This window comes from Camelus dromedarius, chromosome 8, assembly GCF_036321535.1.
Source record: "Camelus dromedarius isolate mCamDro1 chromosome 8, mCamDro1.pat, whole genome shotgun sequence".
Classification (NCBI taxonomy): domain Eukaryota; kingdom Metazoa; phylum Chordata; class Mammalia; order Artiodactyla; family Camelidae; genus Camelus; species Camelus dromedarius.
Window position 1 is genome coordinate 83,192,126 of NC_087443.1, and position 18,019 is coordinate 83,210,144.

The 18,019-nt window shown below is 55.6% G+C and overlaps 1 protein-coding gene and 1 non-coding gene across 2 annotated transcripts in view; both read right to left on the reverse strand.

Moving 5' to 3' along the window:
- Window positions 1–6,510, reverse strand: part of CFAP46 (cilia and flagella associated protein 46) — an 85,558-nt gene extending 79,048 nt beyond the window's left edge. The window contains exons 1-7 of the mRNA XM_031462060.2: window positions 6,352–6,510; window positions 5,592–5,716; window positions 5,305–5,436; window positions 4,624–4,688; window positions 2,638–2,802; window positions 1,547–1,670; window positions 986–1,080 (exon numbers count right to left, since the gene is read on the reverse strand). Coding sequence (XP_031317920.2) covers window positions 986–1,080; window positions 1,547–1,670; window positions 2,638–2,802; window positions 4,624–4,688; window positions 5,305–5,436; window positions 5,592–5,716; window positions 6,352–6,400 — 755 coding nt within the window. The 5' untranslated portion in view covers window positions 6,401–6,510. The remainder of the gene's footprint in view (window positions 1–985; window positions 1,081–1,546; window positions 1,671–2,637; window positions 2,803–4,623; window positions 4,689–5,304; window positions 5,437–5,591; window positions 5,717–6,351) is intronic.
- TRNAV-GAC (transfer RNA valine (anticodon GAC)) lies at window positions 1,844–1,916 on the reverse strand. The gene has a single exon. It is a non-coding gene; the product is annotated as a tRNA-Val (tRNA).
- Window positions 6,511–18,019: the final 11,509 nt, after the last annotated feature.

The following is an 18,019-nucleotide window of genomic DNA, read 5'->3' on the forward strand; positions in this document are numbered from 1 at the left end:
CTCACACACACACCTGGTCTCCTCACACACACACCGGGCTCTCCTCACACACACACACACCTGGGTCTCCTCACACACACACACCGGGGTCTCCTCACACACACACACACACACCGGGGTCTCCTCACACACACACACTGGGGTCTCCTCACACACACACCTGGTCTCCTCACACACACACCTGGGTCTCCTCACACACACACACACACCGGGGTCTCCTCACACACACACACCTGGGTCTCCTCACACACACACACACCGGGGTCTCCTCACACACACACACCGGGCTCTCCTCACACACACACACACCGGGGTCTCCTCACACACACACCTGGTCTCCTCACACACACACCGGGCTCTCCTCACACACACACACACCTGGGTCTCCTCACACACACACACTGGGGTCTCCTCACACACACACACACCGGGGTCTCCTCACACACACACACCGGGCTCTCCTCACACACACACACACCTGGGTCTCCTCACACACACACACTGGGGTCTCCTCACACACACACACACCGGGGTCTCCCCACGCACACACCAGCTTCTCCTCACACACACCGGGATCTCCACCATTCTAATTCCCTGTTGCCGCTGCAGCTGGTCTTTGCTTATGTATAATCCTCTCTCCCGCTCACTCTCACCCCGTCCTGTCAGGGTTTTACCCACAAATGACTCTCTTTTCCCTTAATCTCGTGGTCACATCCCATGCCGCGTCTGGCAGGGCCGTCTCTCCCCTCCTAGCAGCCACTTTCCGCACTGGCTTCGAAACTGCGCTCCCTGGTTGGCGGTCTCCCTGGAGCTTCTTATAAAGGGGGGCCGGCCGAGTCCACCCCGCAGCCTCCCCCGGCGGCGGCACACGCACCCATTGCCCGCGCCAGCCTGGCCATGACCAGGGCACCGGGAGAGGGCGCCGGGGACACGGAGACTCAGTCAGCACCTGTAACCTAACTCCCGCCCCTCCCGGGCCACTCACGCTTTTAGCATATTAATGTGGAAAGTGACGGACAGGCTGACGGACGTCCTCTTTTCTTGCTGTAACCAAAGTTCATCCATTAATTCATGTCGGACCTTGAGTAAGATGAAAAAGAATATTAATTCAGATTTAATTTAAGCAAATAATTAGGTAGAGACTGGATACTTTTTGGCTACTATTTTACAAATATTCCTCCTTTAAAAATAGCGCTTGTAATAACAAGTTTCTTCTCATTGATTATGCTTCACATTTAGTTTTTCATATATAATCTTAGTTGATTTCCTAAACATAAAATTACTAGATGATGAATGCTCTCCATACACGCTGTTGTGATTATTTTATAAATCATCTGCTTCCTTTTTTTAATTTGATGCTGTTAAAAAGGGAACATTGAGAGTCACAACAAGGAAAAAGATTCGGTTTGGATGCGTTCACGCACGTCCGCATCTGTGCGTGTTTCTCTGTCCCGCAGTGGATGGTCTCGGCTGAGTTCATACAGTTTTCTGAACAATGGCAGTTTACGGCTTCTTTCTTCCTACACTATTCCGCACTCCAACTCACCATGAGGGCGAACATCTGGCAGTATCTGTGCGGCACGTTCACCTTTATGAATGGCGCTGCTGCGGCACAAAACTTCGCGGCCTCCTCCTTTTTTCCAGCTTCTAGATAACATTCCAGAAGCTCCCTGGATAATATAAAAATGGTGCATGTTCCACCCTGATGAAATCACCTTCTGCTGCAAATGTCTAATAACCAGGTTATTATACTTTTTTTTTAAGTTTTGATATTTTTTAGTTTTTTTATTTTTAGGTTTTTTTTGGGGGGTAATTAGGTTTATTTATTTAACTACTTTTTTAATGGAGGTGCTGGGGATTGAACCCAGGACCTCGTGCATGTCAAGCATGCGCTCCACCACTGAGCTCCACCCTCCTCCTCCATAGTTTCATTATTTTTATGTTTTAGAATCTTCAGCAGGGATCGGCTCACAGGGTCAGGCAGGTGGCGACCGGGGGAGACACACTCCTGCCAGAGAAGGGAAAGGGGCTGGCTGCACGGTCTTCACCGAGTACATTAAACAACGACCTTGTAAAGAAAGATCATATTACTTATTTTCTGTTCAAGTCTCCCAGGTGGCCAGAAAGCAGGTAAGGAAAGCCTGCAGGTTCTAGGTCCCCGTCACAGCGTTCATGGGGTTACCGGCCACACACAGCGCTGCCCAAACATGGGGCAAGCCTGACCGGTGCCTTTTGATCAGCGCACTGGCATGGGGACCCCTGCTGCCACCACTCGCTGTGGCTGCACAGGTCAGGCCGTCCCTGGGGTGAGGCCTGAAGTTGGGCCACCTGGACATGCCCGCCTTCTGGCCAAGCCGTACACCTGCTGCTAAAATGTCTATGACTTCGACAATTTAATGAAATTTTCAAAACCAAGAACCAGGACTACAACACAGGATCCCCACCATGTTCTGATTAGAAGTGTGTCCTGTGCCAAGGCCTGTCTCGTGGGGGTGCCGTGATGTCATCTGCAGAGTTTAGAGACATCTGTGCACAAGATGCACACAGCCTGATTCCAAGCCCAGAGCAGAAAGCAAGGCGCGAGCCCAGGGGAGCAGGGAGGGTGGGTCAGCGACCGCAAGGGGCGCGGGGACTCACAGCATCAGCTCGGCCCGCCAGTCCTTGTCTTCCTCCTCAGTCTGATTCAACACATTTACAATCTGGGACAGGCTGGGGATCAGATGGTGATGATACCCAGGCTTGAGAAACGGCCTCACCATCTGCCAGTAGAGGACCGATGCGTTGTACACCAGGAAGTAATACCTACGGCACGAGAGGAGGACACCTGAGACTCGCTCAGGAGCCAGCCCGTCCTGGGCCCCTTCCTAGGGGAACCTGGGGTCCTCTGCACCCAGCAGATGGCAGCAGCCCCACCCACGACGCTCCGGCCCTTGGGGCCAGGTGCAGATGCAGGGGGGGATGCAGAGCCCTTCCCAGTGCAGCCCGGCACCCTGCCCCGCTGGGGTTGGTGGCACCAGTTCAGCCCCAGACATGACGACCAGGCCACAGGCTCCCGGGTCCAGACTAGAGAGACTGTCACTATTCAGTCATTCCACAAAGTGATCAGCTCCCCGTAAAAGCATGCCAATGAGCAAGGCCTACTTCAGCTCCAATGCGATAGGCAAGAATGGGCAGGTGCAGGGGAAATCAAGGAAGGCTTCCTGGAGGAGGTGACATCCTGTTGAGTCCTGCAAGGTGACTGGGAATCCCCAGGAGAGCAGTTCAGGGGGAAAGAGGTTTGGGCAGGGTCCCTGCGCCTGCAAATGAAGTGCAAAGTGATGGGGGGAGGGCTGGGGAGGGAGCAGGGGCACCCTGAGAAGCCGGGCTTTCTCCTGAGAGCTGCAGGAAGCCACCAGAAGAATCTGAGTAAGGGACTCACAGGGGCCTCCCTGGAGGGAACAAACTCCCTTGCAGGGCCCCAGGCATGTGGGGTGCTGCATCTGACAGAGGAGTGCTGCTAATGAGTGCTGTTCCCCAGGGAGGAGGCAGGACCCAGGGCCCCAGCGGAAAGACAGGCTGCAAGCTCCTCTGTGGGCTTTATTCAGAGCCCCTCTGATCTGCCGCCAGCCCCCGGGGTCCCTGGTCCCCCATCGGGCAGTCTGCAGGTGTCCCAATACCCCTGGAGTGCAGCATTGGCCAGGCTCCTCCCCAAGGGTGCCTGCCACTCATGTTCCAGGGCTCCAGGGACCGTGTCCCTGAAACACCCAGTGTCCTGAGAACCTCTGCTCGAGGCTGATCCTTGCCATCCAGACATCTCCGCTGAGGGAGGGACGTGGGCTGGGCTCTGTATCCCCAGCACCTATGACAGGGGCGACCAGAGGTGGCCATCACAGTGGGTGTTGGGAGAACAAATGAATGAACCTAGGGTTTATACATAAATCTCCTTTAAATGTTGTGTCCCATCTAAATAGGTTGTATCAACACCAATTTGTATGCAAACTTATCACTTCCAATAGTATTTATTTCTGATGAAGCAGTAAGTAAGTAGATCGCTTTGCTGGAGTTTCAGGGGGGTCACCTGCACAGACAGAAGGCCTTGGGCCCGGCGATCTGCCAGGGGTGGGGGCTGCAGCACAGGGAGGGGGCCCAGATACCAAGCCCCTGGAGAGGCCCAGCGGGTGGTCAAAGGAGAGGCTCCCACAGAGGAAGCAGACAGTGGTCACCTGCAGATCACAGAAATCTTTTAACAGAGAGGACGCAGCTGAAGGACCGTGTGTGCACAACCCAGTTGGATGTGTTGTGAGAGACACCAGTGTACAACCATAAATGCGTCAAAACACAAACAACAGCTCAGGGAAATGTACTCAACATCTCGTAGTAGCTCACAGTGAAAAAGAATATGAGACTGAACATATGTATATTCATGTATGACTGAAGCATTGTGCTGTACACCAAAAACTGACACAACATTGTAAACTGACTATAACTCAAAACACACACACACACACACACACACACACACACACACACACACACAACAGGACTAGGAAACCCCACCGTCTAAATGGGCAGAGCCATGTGGTAAATTCTGGGTCTAAACCTTTCACACGGTCAGTCAGAAGCAGCCGACTCCATTACGCCTACCTCGGTTCTCCTTTTGCGAAGTTGATCGCCTTCATGTACTGAGTCACGCAATTTTCAAATTCCTCCTAAGGCAACATAAAAACACACAGTTGAATCAGATTTGCCACTGAAACGCCAATCACTGCTCATGGTCACTTTCGGGAACGTTAGGTGGCCCTGAAGACTGGCCCGGGCCCCGCGTGTGAGCAGTGGGAGTGGAGACCAGGAGCCTGCCTCTCTTCCTGGCCGCAGGCTTGTCCGGGGCACTAGGATGCCAGGGTCAGGTGTCAGAAGGATGCAGCCAGGCCCCCGCACTCAGGGGGCAGCGCAGATGGGAGACGCTGCGACTCTCGCTTCACTGAAAGCTAATCTGGGCGCCTGACGCCCGACGAAAACGTCTTGTCTCGTCTAGCCTGACGCGATCTCAAAGTGGGGTGACATTTTGAGAGCTGTGGCACAAGATGTGAAATTTTGAGGAGAAGCAAAGCAACTTCAGGGAAAAATACAGTAGGTCAGTTCGATATTCGCTTCAGGACAGTGAGCAAGCGAAGGTCCTGCGTCCCCTCCGAGAGAGTCAAGGCTGTGCACACGGAGCCGTCGGGAGACAGACAGACAAATGAGGGGCATCCAGACAAGGCAGAGCCCACCGGGACCATAGCGTGGGGACCAGCCCGCCGGGACAAGGGCGCGCGCCTCTCTCACCATGTTCTCGGTGGACGTGGGGGCACACAGCTGGGCCCTGCACAGGTGCGCTCGGCCCAGAAACTGGGTGACCGGCCCCTTCACCTTGAAGTACATCTGGACACAGTCCTCGCTCACCTCCTGCTGCCCCATCTGTAGGAGAGCACAGTGCCCACCCGAGAGGCTCGGAGAGACACCTGCCTTCCCACACGCCCAGGGACGACCGCCCAGCCGTGGACCACCCCACCCCTCTCCACCCTCTGCTTCTAGGGTAAACCAAGAACTCCCAGGGCCCTGGAGTCAACTACCTTCAGGGCCTGCTCAGCACACAAAACAAACAGGTCGGGGCTGAAGCTTTCTGTGGGGTCAAACTCTGATTTCCCCAGGTTGGCGGACTTAATCAACTGATAAGCCCTCTTCAGGGAGGCGGCATCTGTCAGGACAAGACCCAGGGAGATCTGGTCAGAAAAAGCACCCACTGTGCCACTGGGCAACAGCGGGACATCAGAAGGGCCCAGGAGGGGCTGGGGTCAGGCAGGCCCGCCCACGGCTGTGCCCTCTTCTGTGGCCCAGCACCAGCACCCGCCGGCCTTCGGGGGTCGGGGAAGCCAGGGCCAAGGTGCCTCCCAGCACAGCCCTGCGGACCCTGCAGCCCTGCGGGGCACTGGGGTCAAGCTCTAGAAGAAGTGGGAGGTGAATAATTCTTGAGGAGCAGTTTAGAATGACAAAAGCCTTCTTAGAAAGGCGCCTTGGTGTGCCCTGGTCAGGCAAACCCAGGAAGTGCTGGCTTCAAGGGGCCACTGGATCAGGCCAGGCAGGGGTCAGCAGGGGGCAGAGGGGTCCTGGCGGGTCTGAAGGCCTCCCCAGGATCACGGTCCGACAGCTCGGGCCCTCCTCTGGTCAGGACGTGCGCGGGCCTAGAGGACAGGGTAGCGGAGGTCCCGGGGCCTGGGGGGGTGGAGGGGGAGGGTCACGGCCGGTCCGGGCCTCCCCAGGGGCTGGGGTCGTGGCCCGGCTCGGGGGTCCCCAGGGGCGGGGGGCGGGCGGTCCCCGGCCTCCTCCGCCCACCCTGCTGGCTCTCGGCGCGGGCCAGCTCCTGCGTGATGACCACGTCCATGGCGCCGTCCAAGGTCCCCGCTGCCCACCGTCCGTTGGCCTTCAGGCGTTGGGACCAGCGGTTGCCTAGCGACGGAGAAGGACGCGGACCGGCCCTACGGGTCGGCGGCGGGCCCAGACTTGTCGGGAGGCGAACGCCCCAAGGGCCCCACCGCGCGCCCTCCGCTCGGAGAGGCTATGGGGCGGGGACGCCCACCAGGCGGGCGGCGCGGCCTCTGCCCCGCCCCCCGCCCCGCCCACCCCCCGACGAGGCTGCACACCGGAGCTGCCCCGGGTTCTGCACTGAGATCTGGTCCTGGGTCCCTGCGGGTCCAGGATGCCCCCGCATGCCAGCCCTGGCCCTCGGCTGATGCCCCTCGCAGTCTCCCAGGAAGCGGTCCTGCGTTCCTTGGCTCTCTCTTTCATTTATCCTGCACGCGCTATTCGCCCCCTGCCGTTGGCCGGGGCCGAGCAGGGCGGGACCGGCAGCGGCGTGGCCGGGCCGCCCCCGCGGGGAGAGGACGTCACACAAACACAGCACTGTGTGCCTGCGGTGCCGCCGGGGGAAGCACAGGGAGCCTGGCAGCTTGTACAGGGGCTGGTCCCGAGCTGGGGTGTTGGGGAGAGGGCTCCAAGGGCAGGACGGGTGGACTGAGGTCCGAAAGAGAAGGGAGGGGCTGCACAGAGAAGTAGGGGAGAGGACTGGAGAGAGAGACGTCTGCCAAGGCCGGAGGGGTCAGCTGGGGCAGAGCGCTGCGGCTGGGGGGCAGGCAGGCGTTCCCCTTCCTACTGCTTTAAACGGTGGGTGTGGGTGAGTCTGAGCAGTTCTGTGGGTACCAGGTGAAGACTGGCTTGGAGAGGCTGAGGGTGCCGAGCATCGCAGGGTCAGCGAGCAGGGAGGCCGCCGGCTGGCTCACATGGTGAGGGCAGGAAGGGAGAGCGGGTCTGGGTGATGGGTGTGGGGCCAGGGAGGGCCAGGGGGTGAGTGGCACAGGGTCTCCACACCCACAGGGATAGCTGGGCTGTGACCCACATGGGAACTCCGGGAGAGGACCACGGTGGAGGGCTCAGGAGAACACCGGGCATCCTGTCTGGGACACGCGGGGCCCTGCGGTACTTACAGCTAATGTTTGTAGGCGGCGTCTGAGATGAGAGAGAAGGTCCGGGCTGGAGGTGCAGGCCTGTGAACAGGTGTGCAGAAGTGATGGTGTGTGGGTGTGGGGAGAGACAGCCTCTGAGACCCGAGCCAAGGGCAGAAGGGAGAGTGCTGGGGAGACAGAAGGGGGATGGGGGAGACAGCCGCCGGCAGCTGTGCAGGGCTGCGTCCAGAAGCCCAGGGAAGGGCCTTTGGAAGGGGAGAGAGGCACCAGCAGCAGGTCAGGTGCGGCCCAGATGGCAGCGAGGGCGCACTGAGAAACCGCTGTTGGCTAATCACAGGGAGGCATGGAGGCATCGTGACTCAGGAGTAACCTTCTCTAAGTGGCAGGGGGTGGGGGTGGTGCTGGAGGAGGCGGAGGGAGGGAGGGAGGGAGAGGAGGTGGGGAGAAAGACTTGGATCTGTTACTCAAGAAGTCTGGCTCTTAATTGGGAGGAGAGAGACTGGCGGGGGTGGGGGGTTGGGGGTTGTAAATAACATAAGGTCTTTGGTATCTGGGAGGGGCTTTTTAAAGGTATGAGACAAGCACTTTTCAAGCTGATGCGTCTTTATTTGCAAACGGAATGATCCTGTTCGTAAAAACAAACCCTGTGGCGTCTACAAAAATTCTGCAACTACTAGTAAGTGAATTTAGCAAGGAGCGGGATACATCAACACATGAAAATCAATTGTGTCGGTTCATACTGGCAGCCACAGAGAAGGGCGGAGACACACCATTTAAAATAGCATCAGAACCAAACTACTTTGGGATGAGTTTGACAAAAGATGTGTCAGTGCTGCTGCACTGAACACTACGAAACTTCGCTGCAGAAACGACAGAAGACCCACGTGAAGGGAAAGGTGTGCCGAGCCCACAAACTAGAACTCACCTGTGACACGGCCTTTCTCCCCAGCTTCATCTTTCCACTCCGTGCAACCTCAGTCGGCACTTTTCTGGAAATCAATGGCCAATTCTAAAATTTGTATGGAAACACAAAGGGCCTAGAACGGCCAAGATAATCTCAAGGAAGCAGAACAAAGTTGGAGGACGCGCGCTGCTGGATGTTGAGACGTGCTGTACTGCTGCAGAATTTCAGACAGCGCAGCGGTGGTGAGAGACGGATGAACAGACCAGTCGGGCAGAAGAGAGTTCAGAGCCGGGTCCACGTGGGTACAGTCCACTGATTTTGACAGATGCATCACTTCAAAGGAGAAAAGGAAAGTCTTTTCAATAGGTGATATCAGAACAGCTGGACAGTGAAGAACCTGGAGCCCCAGTCACACCATGTGCAGAACTAACCAGAGATGGATGGTAGACTTAAAAAGTAAAATTTAAATATGTGCAGCTTCTTGAGTCACAAAATATTTCACTGGACAGACAAGCAGACAGAAGCTTGGAGCAGATGGAATTTTCTTGTGTGGGGAATAAAAAGTGGCATAAAGGGGGAAGAAATGAAGCTATCCTTGTCAAAGTGAAACCTCTGCTCTTTGAAAGCTGTTGTTAAGAAAATGAAAAGTCAAGCTGCCAACCAGTTGCAAATAGTCACAGTAATTACGTCCAACAAAGGCCACGCGTCCAGGTTGCAGGAAGAAGCACTCGTGTGGGGGTGTTCTCAGCGGCTTTATTCTGAACAGCCCCAAGTGAAAGCAGCCCAGGCACCCAGCAGTGGACAGGCGTGGCTGGGTCCCAACGGCCACGAGTCAGCAGCGAAGCAGTGTGAACCAGCCACACGACGCCAGGATGGGTGGCTCGGAGCGTCGGTGAGCAAAAAAACCAGGTGTAAAGGCCGCCCGTGGGACCCTGTTTCCAGGCAATTCTAGGACAGCCACTGGGGGGCGGGAGCTCACGCGGAAGAGGTGATGGACAAGGTCCAGGCTTGATTGGAGTGTCAGGCACGTGGTCATGCGTATACATTTTTCAGAACCCAGTGAAGTGGGCGTTTAAAGTGGAAGCATCTTTCACTGCACTGACAGCCAAGCCAGACTGAATGGTCAGCCGGGAGCCATAGGCTGACGTGAGCTCCCACTCAGAGAGCCGGGGGTCCTGCGCCAGGCAGGTGGACGGGGACCAGAGGTCAGGGGCGGGCGCTTTGCCCAGGAAGCTGAGGGAGACCAGGTGGTCTCCGGGGAATTGGGTGTAGGAGGGGAGTGGGTGACAGGAGGCTCTGTGGGCAGAGCCAAGGCCCTGGGGTTGGGGTCTGTGACCGACCCCTGAGTGGCACCCCTGTCCCAAAGAGGCTCCCGCAGGCCGCTGCTGCTTGTGTCCAGGATAAGAGAAGGTCCCCTGGGGGCCCCTGTGGGTGGGAGGCTGAAGGAACATGGTAAGGTCAGTGCAGGATTCGGGCAGAGTGCCCGCACACTGGACATGGAGGTCACCGGGAGGGAGAGCTGGTGGGCAGGGAGAAAGCAGGCGTTGCATTGCCCTGGGCCAGGCCGGGCCCCCATGATGTGATGAGGAGCACTGAGCCAGGGGCCCCAAGGGCAGGACAGCTGTGAGACAGCACCAGGTGGTGGGGGGGGCTGGGGGGCTCGGGGGCGTGGCCAGAAGAGCCCAGTAGGTCAGACTGAGAGCAGGAGAGCCCCGTGGGCAGTTTTCTTTTTTTTTTTTGGTTTAACTTTTAATTAATTTATTTATTTTATTAATAGATTCTATTTTTTAGAGCAGTTTCAGGTTCACAGCAGAATTGAGCAGAAAATAGAGAGTTCGCCCATAGCCCTCCCCACCCACACGTACATACCCCCCTACCCTCAGCCTCCCTCATCAGGGTGGCGCCTGTGGTACAATCGATGAACCAACACGGACACATCACTATCAAACACAGTCCACAGTTTACATGCGGGTTCACGCTAGATGTTGTGCATTCTGTGGGCTTTGACAAATGCACACTGACATGCAGCCACCACTACAGCATCACACAGAATAATTTCATCGCCCTAAAAATCCCCGTGCTCCATCTGTTCATCCTCCCTCCCCCCCCTCCCCGAACCCCTGGAAACCACAATCTTTTTATTGTTCCTGTAGCTGTGCCTTTTCTAGAATGCCATTTGGTTGGAATTGTGCAGTTTGTAGCCTTTTCAGACTGGCTCCTTTTGTTTAGGAATGTGTCTTTTAAGTCTCTTCCATGTCTTTCATGGCTTGATAGATCTTTTTTTTTTACTGCACATATATTTTTAAATTTGCATATATGTACTGTTCATTGTTTCTAAGAACGTTTAGAGGTTTAGCTTTTTAAACTTACCTAGTTATCAAAGGAATAAAGCCAACCACAAACTAAAAATTAATTCAGAAAATACATACACCCTGCTATTAACAGCAACATTATTTATAATTGCCAAGACATGGAAGCACCCCAAGTGCGCATCAATGGTGGAGTAGATAATGGAGATGCAGCATATATACACGTAATGGAATAGAGCTCACCCATAAGAAGGAAGGATATTTTGCCATTTGCAGCCCTTCATTCACTTTTTTTCACTTCAAAAACCAGAATTTTGTAACTGGCATAAACATTTCCATTATATCAAAAAAACAAAATGCCTAGAAATAAACTTAACCAAGGAGGTTACCTGTACTCTGAAAACCGAAATGACAGAAAGAAATGGAAAGATTTCTTGTGCTCTTGGACTGGAAGAATCAACACTATCACAACGGCCACACACCCCAAAGCAATCCACAGACCCAACACAACCCGTCAAAATACTCACGACATTCCTCACAGAACTAGAGCAAACAATTCCAGAATTTATAAGGAACCACAAAAGACCCCCAACAGCCGAAGCAATCTTTTGTAGGTCTCTCTCTTTTTTTCTTTTCTTTTTGTTCTTTTCTTATGGTTTGAGGACTAGAGAAGGTCCTTTAACATTTGTTATAAAGCTGGCTTGGTGGAGCTGAAATCGTTTAGCTTTTGTTTATCTGTGAAGCTTTTGATTCCTCCCTCCAGTAGCCTTGCGGGACAGAGTGTTCTTGGCTGGAGGTTTTTCCCTTTCATCACTTGAAGTATATCTTGCCACCCCCTTCTGGCCTGTAGCGGTTCTGCTGAAAAATCGGCTGATAACCTACGGGAATTCCCTTGTGTGTTATTTGTTGCTTTTCTCTTTAATTTTAGTATTTTCTCCTTATCCTTAATTGTTGTCAGTTTGATGGCTGTGTGCCTTGGTGTGCTCCTCTCTGGGTTGGTCCTGTGTGGAACTCTGTGCTTCCTGGACTTGGATGACTTTCCTTTCCCATGTTGGGGACGTTTTCAGTGATTATCTCTCCAAAAATTTTCTCAGGTCCCTTGTCTCTTCTCTTTCTGGGACCCCTATAATGCGAATATTAGTGCGCCTCATATCTCAGCGTTCTCTTAAACGATCCGTGTTTCTTTTCTTTCTTTTTTCTGCTCTGCAGCAGTGATTTCCACTCATCTGTCTTCCAGCTCACTGATCCCTCCTCCTGCCTCACTTAGTCTGTTCTTGGTTCCTTCTAGTGTGTTATTCATTTCAGTGATTTTATTCTTCAACTCTGTTTGGGTGTTCTTTACATTTTCCAACTCTTTGCTAAAAACTTCACTCTGTGCATCTATAGTCCTCTTGAGTTCCCTGAACATCTTTGACAATATTACTTTAAACTCTTTCTCAGATAAACTGCCTATCTCCTCATCACTTATCTCTTCTTCTGGGACTTTATCTTGTGCCTTGGCCTCATATTGCCTGTCTTTCTATTTGTATTTTTAGGTAGGTCAGTTACATTTCTCGACCTTGGAGAGGTGGCCCTCTCTGGGAGACGTCCTGTGTGTCCCAGCAGTGCACTCCTCTCTTGTCACCCAAGGGCCAGGGTCCAGCAGGTCCTAATGCAGTCTGGCCTGTGTTTGTGGGCTGGTGTTTTCTTATTTCTGGTACCTGCCCCTGGTGGATGAGGCTGGACTAGAGGCTTATGCAGGGTTCCTGGCAGGAGGAGCCAGTGCCTGCCCACTGCTGTGTGAAGTTTGGTCCTGGGCCTCTGGTGGGTAGGTCCTGTCTAGAGGCCTTCGTGGCTCAGGAAGTCTGCTAAGGGGTGGGGCTGTGTTTCCACCCTGCATGTTGTTTGGCTTGAGGCTTCCCTGCAGGCTGTTGGTGTGGGCAGTTTTAAGGTCGGTAGCTGAGGGGCGGCAGAAGCATCTCTCCTTCACCTTGCCTCCCAGGCTTTAGGGTGATCTTTTCTTACTCTCTTCTCCTCTGCTTCCTCAGGAACAGACCCCAATTTTTGGCAGGTACAAGACTTCCCCAGTTCCCACCCCCGTCGTAGCCAGTGTGACCAAGTGACACAGTTCTGGTCACTGTAAAACAGCCTTAGGGGAGTGTTCTCAAAGGAAGAGCAACCCCTTCTTTAGTCCTTCCTTTTCTCTGCTGGTGGAAGAGTGGCTATGAAGACTGGAGCTTGAGCAGCCATTTTGTGCTGTGAGGAGGAAACCTCTGTGCTGGGATGAAGGAGCCTGGGTCCCCTTGTGTGGGCAGCTGCTCGGTCCTGGGTGGCCTCATGTGAGAAAGAAGTAGACTTCTCTCTTGTTAAATACACAGCTGCTTTGTGTTTCCTGGGACGCTCCCAACCACTGTCCTCACCAGGGCATTAGCTTTGAAGGTCAAGAGGGAAACGCAGAGAAACAAGCAGTGGGAGGGAGGGGCAGATGTCTGACACGTTCTCTGCCCAGTGTCTGACGAGTGTCCGAGCTTTCTTAGGTGAGATGTAGCACCCAGCGTGTGATGAAGCATGGACACACGTATGTGTGTGATGAGAGGTGTTCTGCCCGGGTATCGTTGTGGGACCTGGACTGCACTTTCCCTCAGGGTCCAGAATCTGCATCGTCTTGAAGAGAAGCTCAAGTCCGTGTCCGGTCAGCCCACTCTTAGCTCTCACAGATGGCTCCCAAACGTGTCTCTGTTAATCCAGAAAGGCAGTGGCACCGTGCACACAGAAGTTATAAAATATTTATTCCCACGAAGGAAGCATCTCGCCAACATTGTGCAGTAAGAGACTTTAAATCCTAGGGCATTAAATATGAAAACTCGCATTCCCAGTTCTATGGCAGCCTTAGTATTAAGGGTGGAAAACACAGTTATTTTTTGCTGGATGTTGTTTCATTTGGCAAAGACAGTTTGTGTCGGGCCCAGCCTGCACTTTGCTTGTTTTGCCCAGGAATCAAGTTGGAAGTTGTGGGGAGCCATGCGTTTTCCCCCTGAAATTCTCCTTCCCCTCCCTCCAAACAGCCTGCTGAGTGAGGAGGAGCCGGGAGAGAAGGCCAGGCTCCCGCCCGCCCGCCCGGCTAGGGTGTGCCGGCTGCGCAGCGGGGCATCACTGCAGGGCCTGGCACCTCGCCCGCCCCGTCGGTTTCCAGACCCACCTGGGCCCACCTGGAGCCGGAGGCCCTGGCGCGCCCTGCCTGCGGCCGGCACAGCACCTGGGCCGCCACGTGCCCACACGCAGGCCGGCCGCGTGGTCCGCGAGGGTGGGCGAGGGCCGCCGAGGGCTCCCGCAGCGAACGGTCGCATAATGAAGTTTTTCGCAGAAGAGCCTTGTTTCATCCAAATTGTAATATGGGTGGAGCTGAGCAAAGCAGCCTTTTACCTTCGTTTTCCAGATAAGCCTCTTTTCTTCTTACTTCCTGTTTCTGTATCTCTCTTGTTTTCCTGACTGGATTGGCCAACTTACTAGTTTTTAAAAAATTTTGTTGTTTTCCTTTTTTTTAAAGAATCAGCTTTTGGATTTATCTATTGATTCTATCATTCTCTGTTTTCTAAATCCCTCCTCTTTTCTTTGGTTCTTTCCTTGCCCTTCTGTCTGCTTAACTTGCCTGAAGTTGCACTTCTTCAATTAGATGCTTGTTTGTTATTTTCGTCTTTTCTTGTTATTGCAAGTAAACAAGACTGAATTTTCATCAAATATTCTTTTAGTTTCAGATGTGTAGTGTAAAAGTTTAATTCTCAAAATGTTCAAACGTGTTTTTACACAAATAGCTGTGGGTGGGTAGCTGTGCGGCAAAGTGCCCTTCACCCCACTGACGAGGAAGCCGTGGCTCAGAGGTGGGAGGACCTGGGACCCCGTCAGTGGGGAGGGGTCAGTGAAGTAACACCCCGCGTCAGAGCCAACCTGGTGTGTGTCTCGGGGGCAATGCAGGCACAGCCTTGGGTCACTTCTCTGCCTTTCCACAAGGTGACCTCTGACTTCCCAGGGTCACGAGAGGAGCCCCCCAAGCTCTGCCCCGTGTGGGGCCCACGAGGGCGCCGGCCGGACCCTGAAATCACAGCCTTCCCGCCGCCTTATCTCCAGCTTCCCGTGTGTCTCCCTGGGTGGCGGGCCCCCGCCCCCGCCACCCTTTCTAGAACTCTGCAAGGAGAGCCCTTCTTCCCTCTTCGGCGCAGTGGTTTCGTACGGAGGTTCGAAGGCTTTGTGTTTCCTGGTGGTGTTTTACCTTTGCGTGGCGTCGCCTTGTGAGCACAGAGCACTGCCCGGCTGCACCTGCTCTGGGATCTACTGAGGTGCCTTTGGGCCCGGATGTGCGGCCAGTTCTCGTGACTGTGTTCTGGGCGCTTGGGAAGCACCTGACACGTGTGGGTCAGACCTGTGCCGACCGCCTGCTCAGGCCTGTGTGTGTGCTGTGAGGACGGCGTGCCCGCCAGGGCGCCTCTGCCTGGTCCTCCCTGCCGGCCTCAGGCTCCCCTGCTCTCAGCGCCCCGGTCCCACGCCACGGGGCACGTGGGTGTCGGCGGCTGTTCCGTCCGTGCTGTGGGCGCTCACCTCCATCCCTTTGCTCATGGCTTTTGCCTGGAGTCTGGCCTGGTCTGATACGAGGATCACGGCTTTGCTGTCCCTCAGGGATTTGTGTCTTCGTGGTTCAATTTACCTGCAGTCAAACGCGCAGGCTCCAAGCATCACGTTCAGGTGGGTTCTGACAAGCGCACACAGCCCTGTAACCCCACCCCCACGAGGCCCCTGATGTCCCTTCCCAGCAGATCCCATCCTCCCCCAGGACAGCACCACGGCACTGTCCAGCCCCACGTTTGCCTGGTTCCAGACTCCATCAGCCATCTGGCTCTTTCTCCCTCAGCGTTACGTTCCTGAGTCTCGTCCACGAGGTCACATGTGGTGACAGCATCTCACGCACGCAGCCGCGTGGTCCTCTGTGTGCTTGCACCTGAGATGGGCAGCATCCCCCTGTCCAGGGACTTGGGGGTGTTGGTCTGGGCATCATGAACAAGGTCACCGTGATCCGCGTGCGCCTCTTCCTTGGATGTTTGCTGTCGTTTCTTGTGGGCAAACGCTGAGCTGTGGAATGTGAGTCACGGCGTGGGTGTTCGTTCGTGTCATGAAAACTGCAAGCCATCTTACAAAAGGCTGCACCGTTCGACGTTTCCACCAACAGCGCAGAATATTCCAGTTGCCCCAGGTATTTGGTCAGATTTGGTGTCACCCGTCCGTCTTTTATTTCAGCCGTCCTCCTGGGGTGAAATGGCATTTTGTGATTTGAATTTGCACTTCCTTAATGACTAACGCTCTCGGGCACTTTTCACACGCTTTGATCTTGTGAGGTGTCTGTTCAAGGTCACCTTGGTTTCCCCGAGAACTGCCTGTTGCGTCCAGGGTTTCAGATCATTAGCACAGGATTGTGCCAAACACAGTCTGCGGGCCAGCTCCCTGGGCCCGTGGTTAGACTCCCCTTTGCAGCAGCCATTCTGGACGTTGGCTTTTCCTTTGATTTGTTGTTTCCCTCGATTCAGTTACCAGGTGGTTTAGGGATTTCACTGTGCTTCCTCCGTCCCTCCCTCCCTCCCTTTCTCCCTCCCTTCCACCCTCCCTCCCTCCCTCCCTCACTTCTTCCCTCCCTCCCTCCCTTCCCTCCCTTTTTAAAAAGATCTCCGACAAGATGGAGAAGCAGCAGGTCTGTGGGCCCTCGCAGACCCCAGCCCTTGGGCACTCCCCAACCCACTGGACGTCAGTCAGAGGGAAGGGGCTGGCGCCCTGGAGATGGGGTTCAGGGGACAAGGCCAGGCTCAGAGAGCGGGCGCAGTGAGGCTCCCCGCCTGTTTCTCTGGCCGATCGTGCTCACACCGCTGACTTCGTGTGGCCGCTTGCACCCCTGAGGGTGGCCGGGGGTGGGGAGAGACTGGCCTCCCTCAGCACCGGCCAGTGGGGCGCGGGCGGTCCCATCGCGGGAGCTGTGCGGGCGTGGCTGCCTCCCTTCTCTGCCCCCCGGTGTGGGCGTCACCCCATGGGCACAGCGGAGGCTGGCTCCCCAGGGCGCGCTGCAGCACGGCCGCCTGCTTCATGGGCCTGGCAGAGACCCAAAGGCAGGCCAGGGAGTAGGGGCTTCCTAGTGGGAAGAGAGCTCGGGGTCCCCCCTCCGGGAGGCGGGGTCCTCGAGGCTGGTTAGGGATGCGTCATGACCTTCTCCGGTGGATCCTGAGTTGGAAGAGAGACAGTTGCTGGCCGTGTCCTGGTGGGGGTGGCCCCATGGCTGCAGGCTGTGGGTCAGAGTTCCGTTGTCAGGTGGGATCCAGCTGTCCTCTGTGGTAAGTTTGGGGTCTCAGAGTTTCTGAGGGTCCCGCCTGAGATCCCCCCCCTCAGGTGCAGAGCCCTGGGCTCCCATTGGCGTGCCCTCACACCGCCGCCCCTGGAGCCTGGCTCCTGGACTTCCTGTGCCGTGACCCGGCCGCATTCCCTCTGCTTCTGGCCGAGCCTGGTCCTCGGTGCTGCTCCTTCTCTAGTGGACATTGGGGCAACTGACCAAGCCCTGTCCCCTGGAGCTTGGTCCTGACCATTGACCAGAAAGGCGCAGTGGCTGTGAGACGCAGGGCCCAGCAGCCCGCCCTGGAGGATGCGCCCGGGCAGCCCTGGGCTCAGACCAGCAGTGTGGCCCGGGGAGCAGTGTGCTTCCAGGCCGTTTGCTGGCCTGCTGGGGGGCCGGGCGCCGGCGACTCCATCCGGGTTAAGCTTGTGTCTGCTGTGCAGCTGGGGCCCTGGCCCAGCTCTGTGTCTGCTTTGTGGGAGTCTGGGGTCATTCTGTTCCATTCTGGGGACTAGTTTTTCCCCCTGCGGACACATTTCTCTCCTTGAGCATCAAAGGCCCAGTGACCACCTGGGCCAGAGGCTCCGCCCGCAGTGCAGGGGTGACTGGCCAGCCGCCTCCTCCGGGAGGCCCATGCCACCCTTCTGGCTGGCAGTGCTGGTGGGGGTCTTCTCTGGGCTGGACGTTGGACATCCCTGCACCCGCACAGCTGACCCCTGCCTGGACTTAGTGTCAAGCCTGACCATGTTTAGAACCACAGCATGTTAAAGACCCAGGACCGGGGCCCTGCCTCTGTGTGACGACTGGTGTCCTGCAGATCAGGGCCTGTGCCAGGTCCACGACCGACAAAGGACTCACCAGGGCTGGGGGTCAGAGGGTGTTCCCGCAGGACCGCAGACCCCCTTCTGGACTCAAGCAAAGTTGGCAGGTCGGATGTCAGACTGCTGGGTTCCTGGTCTTCGCCGGCTGATGGCTGACTGGCTGACCC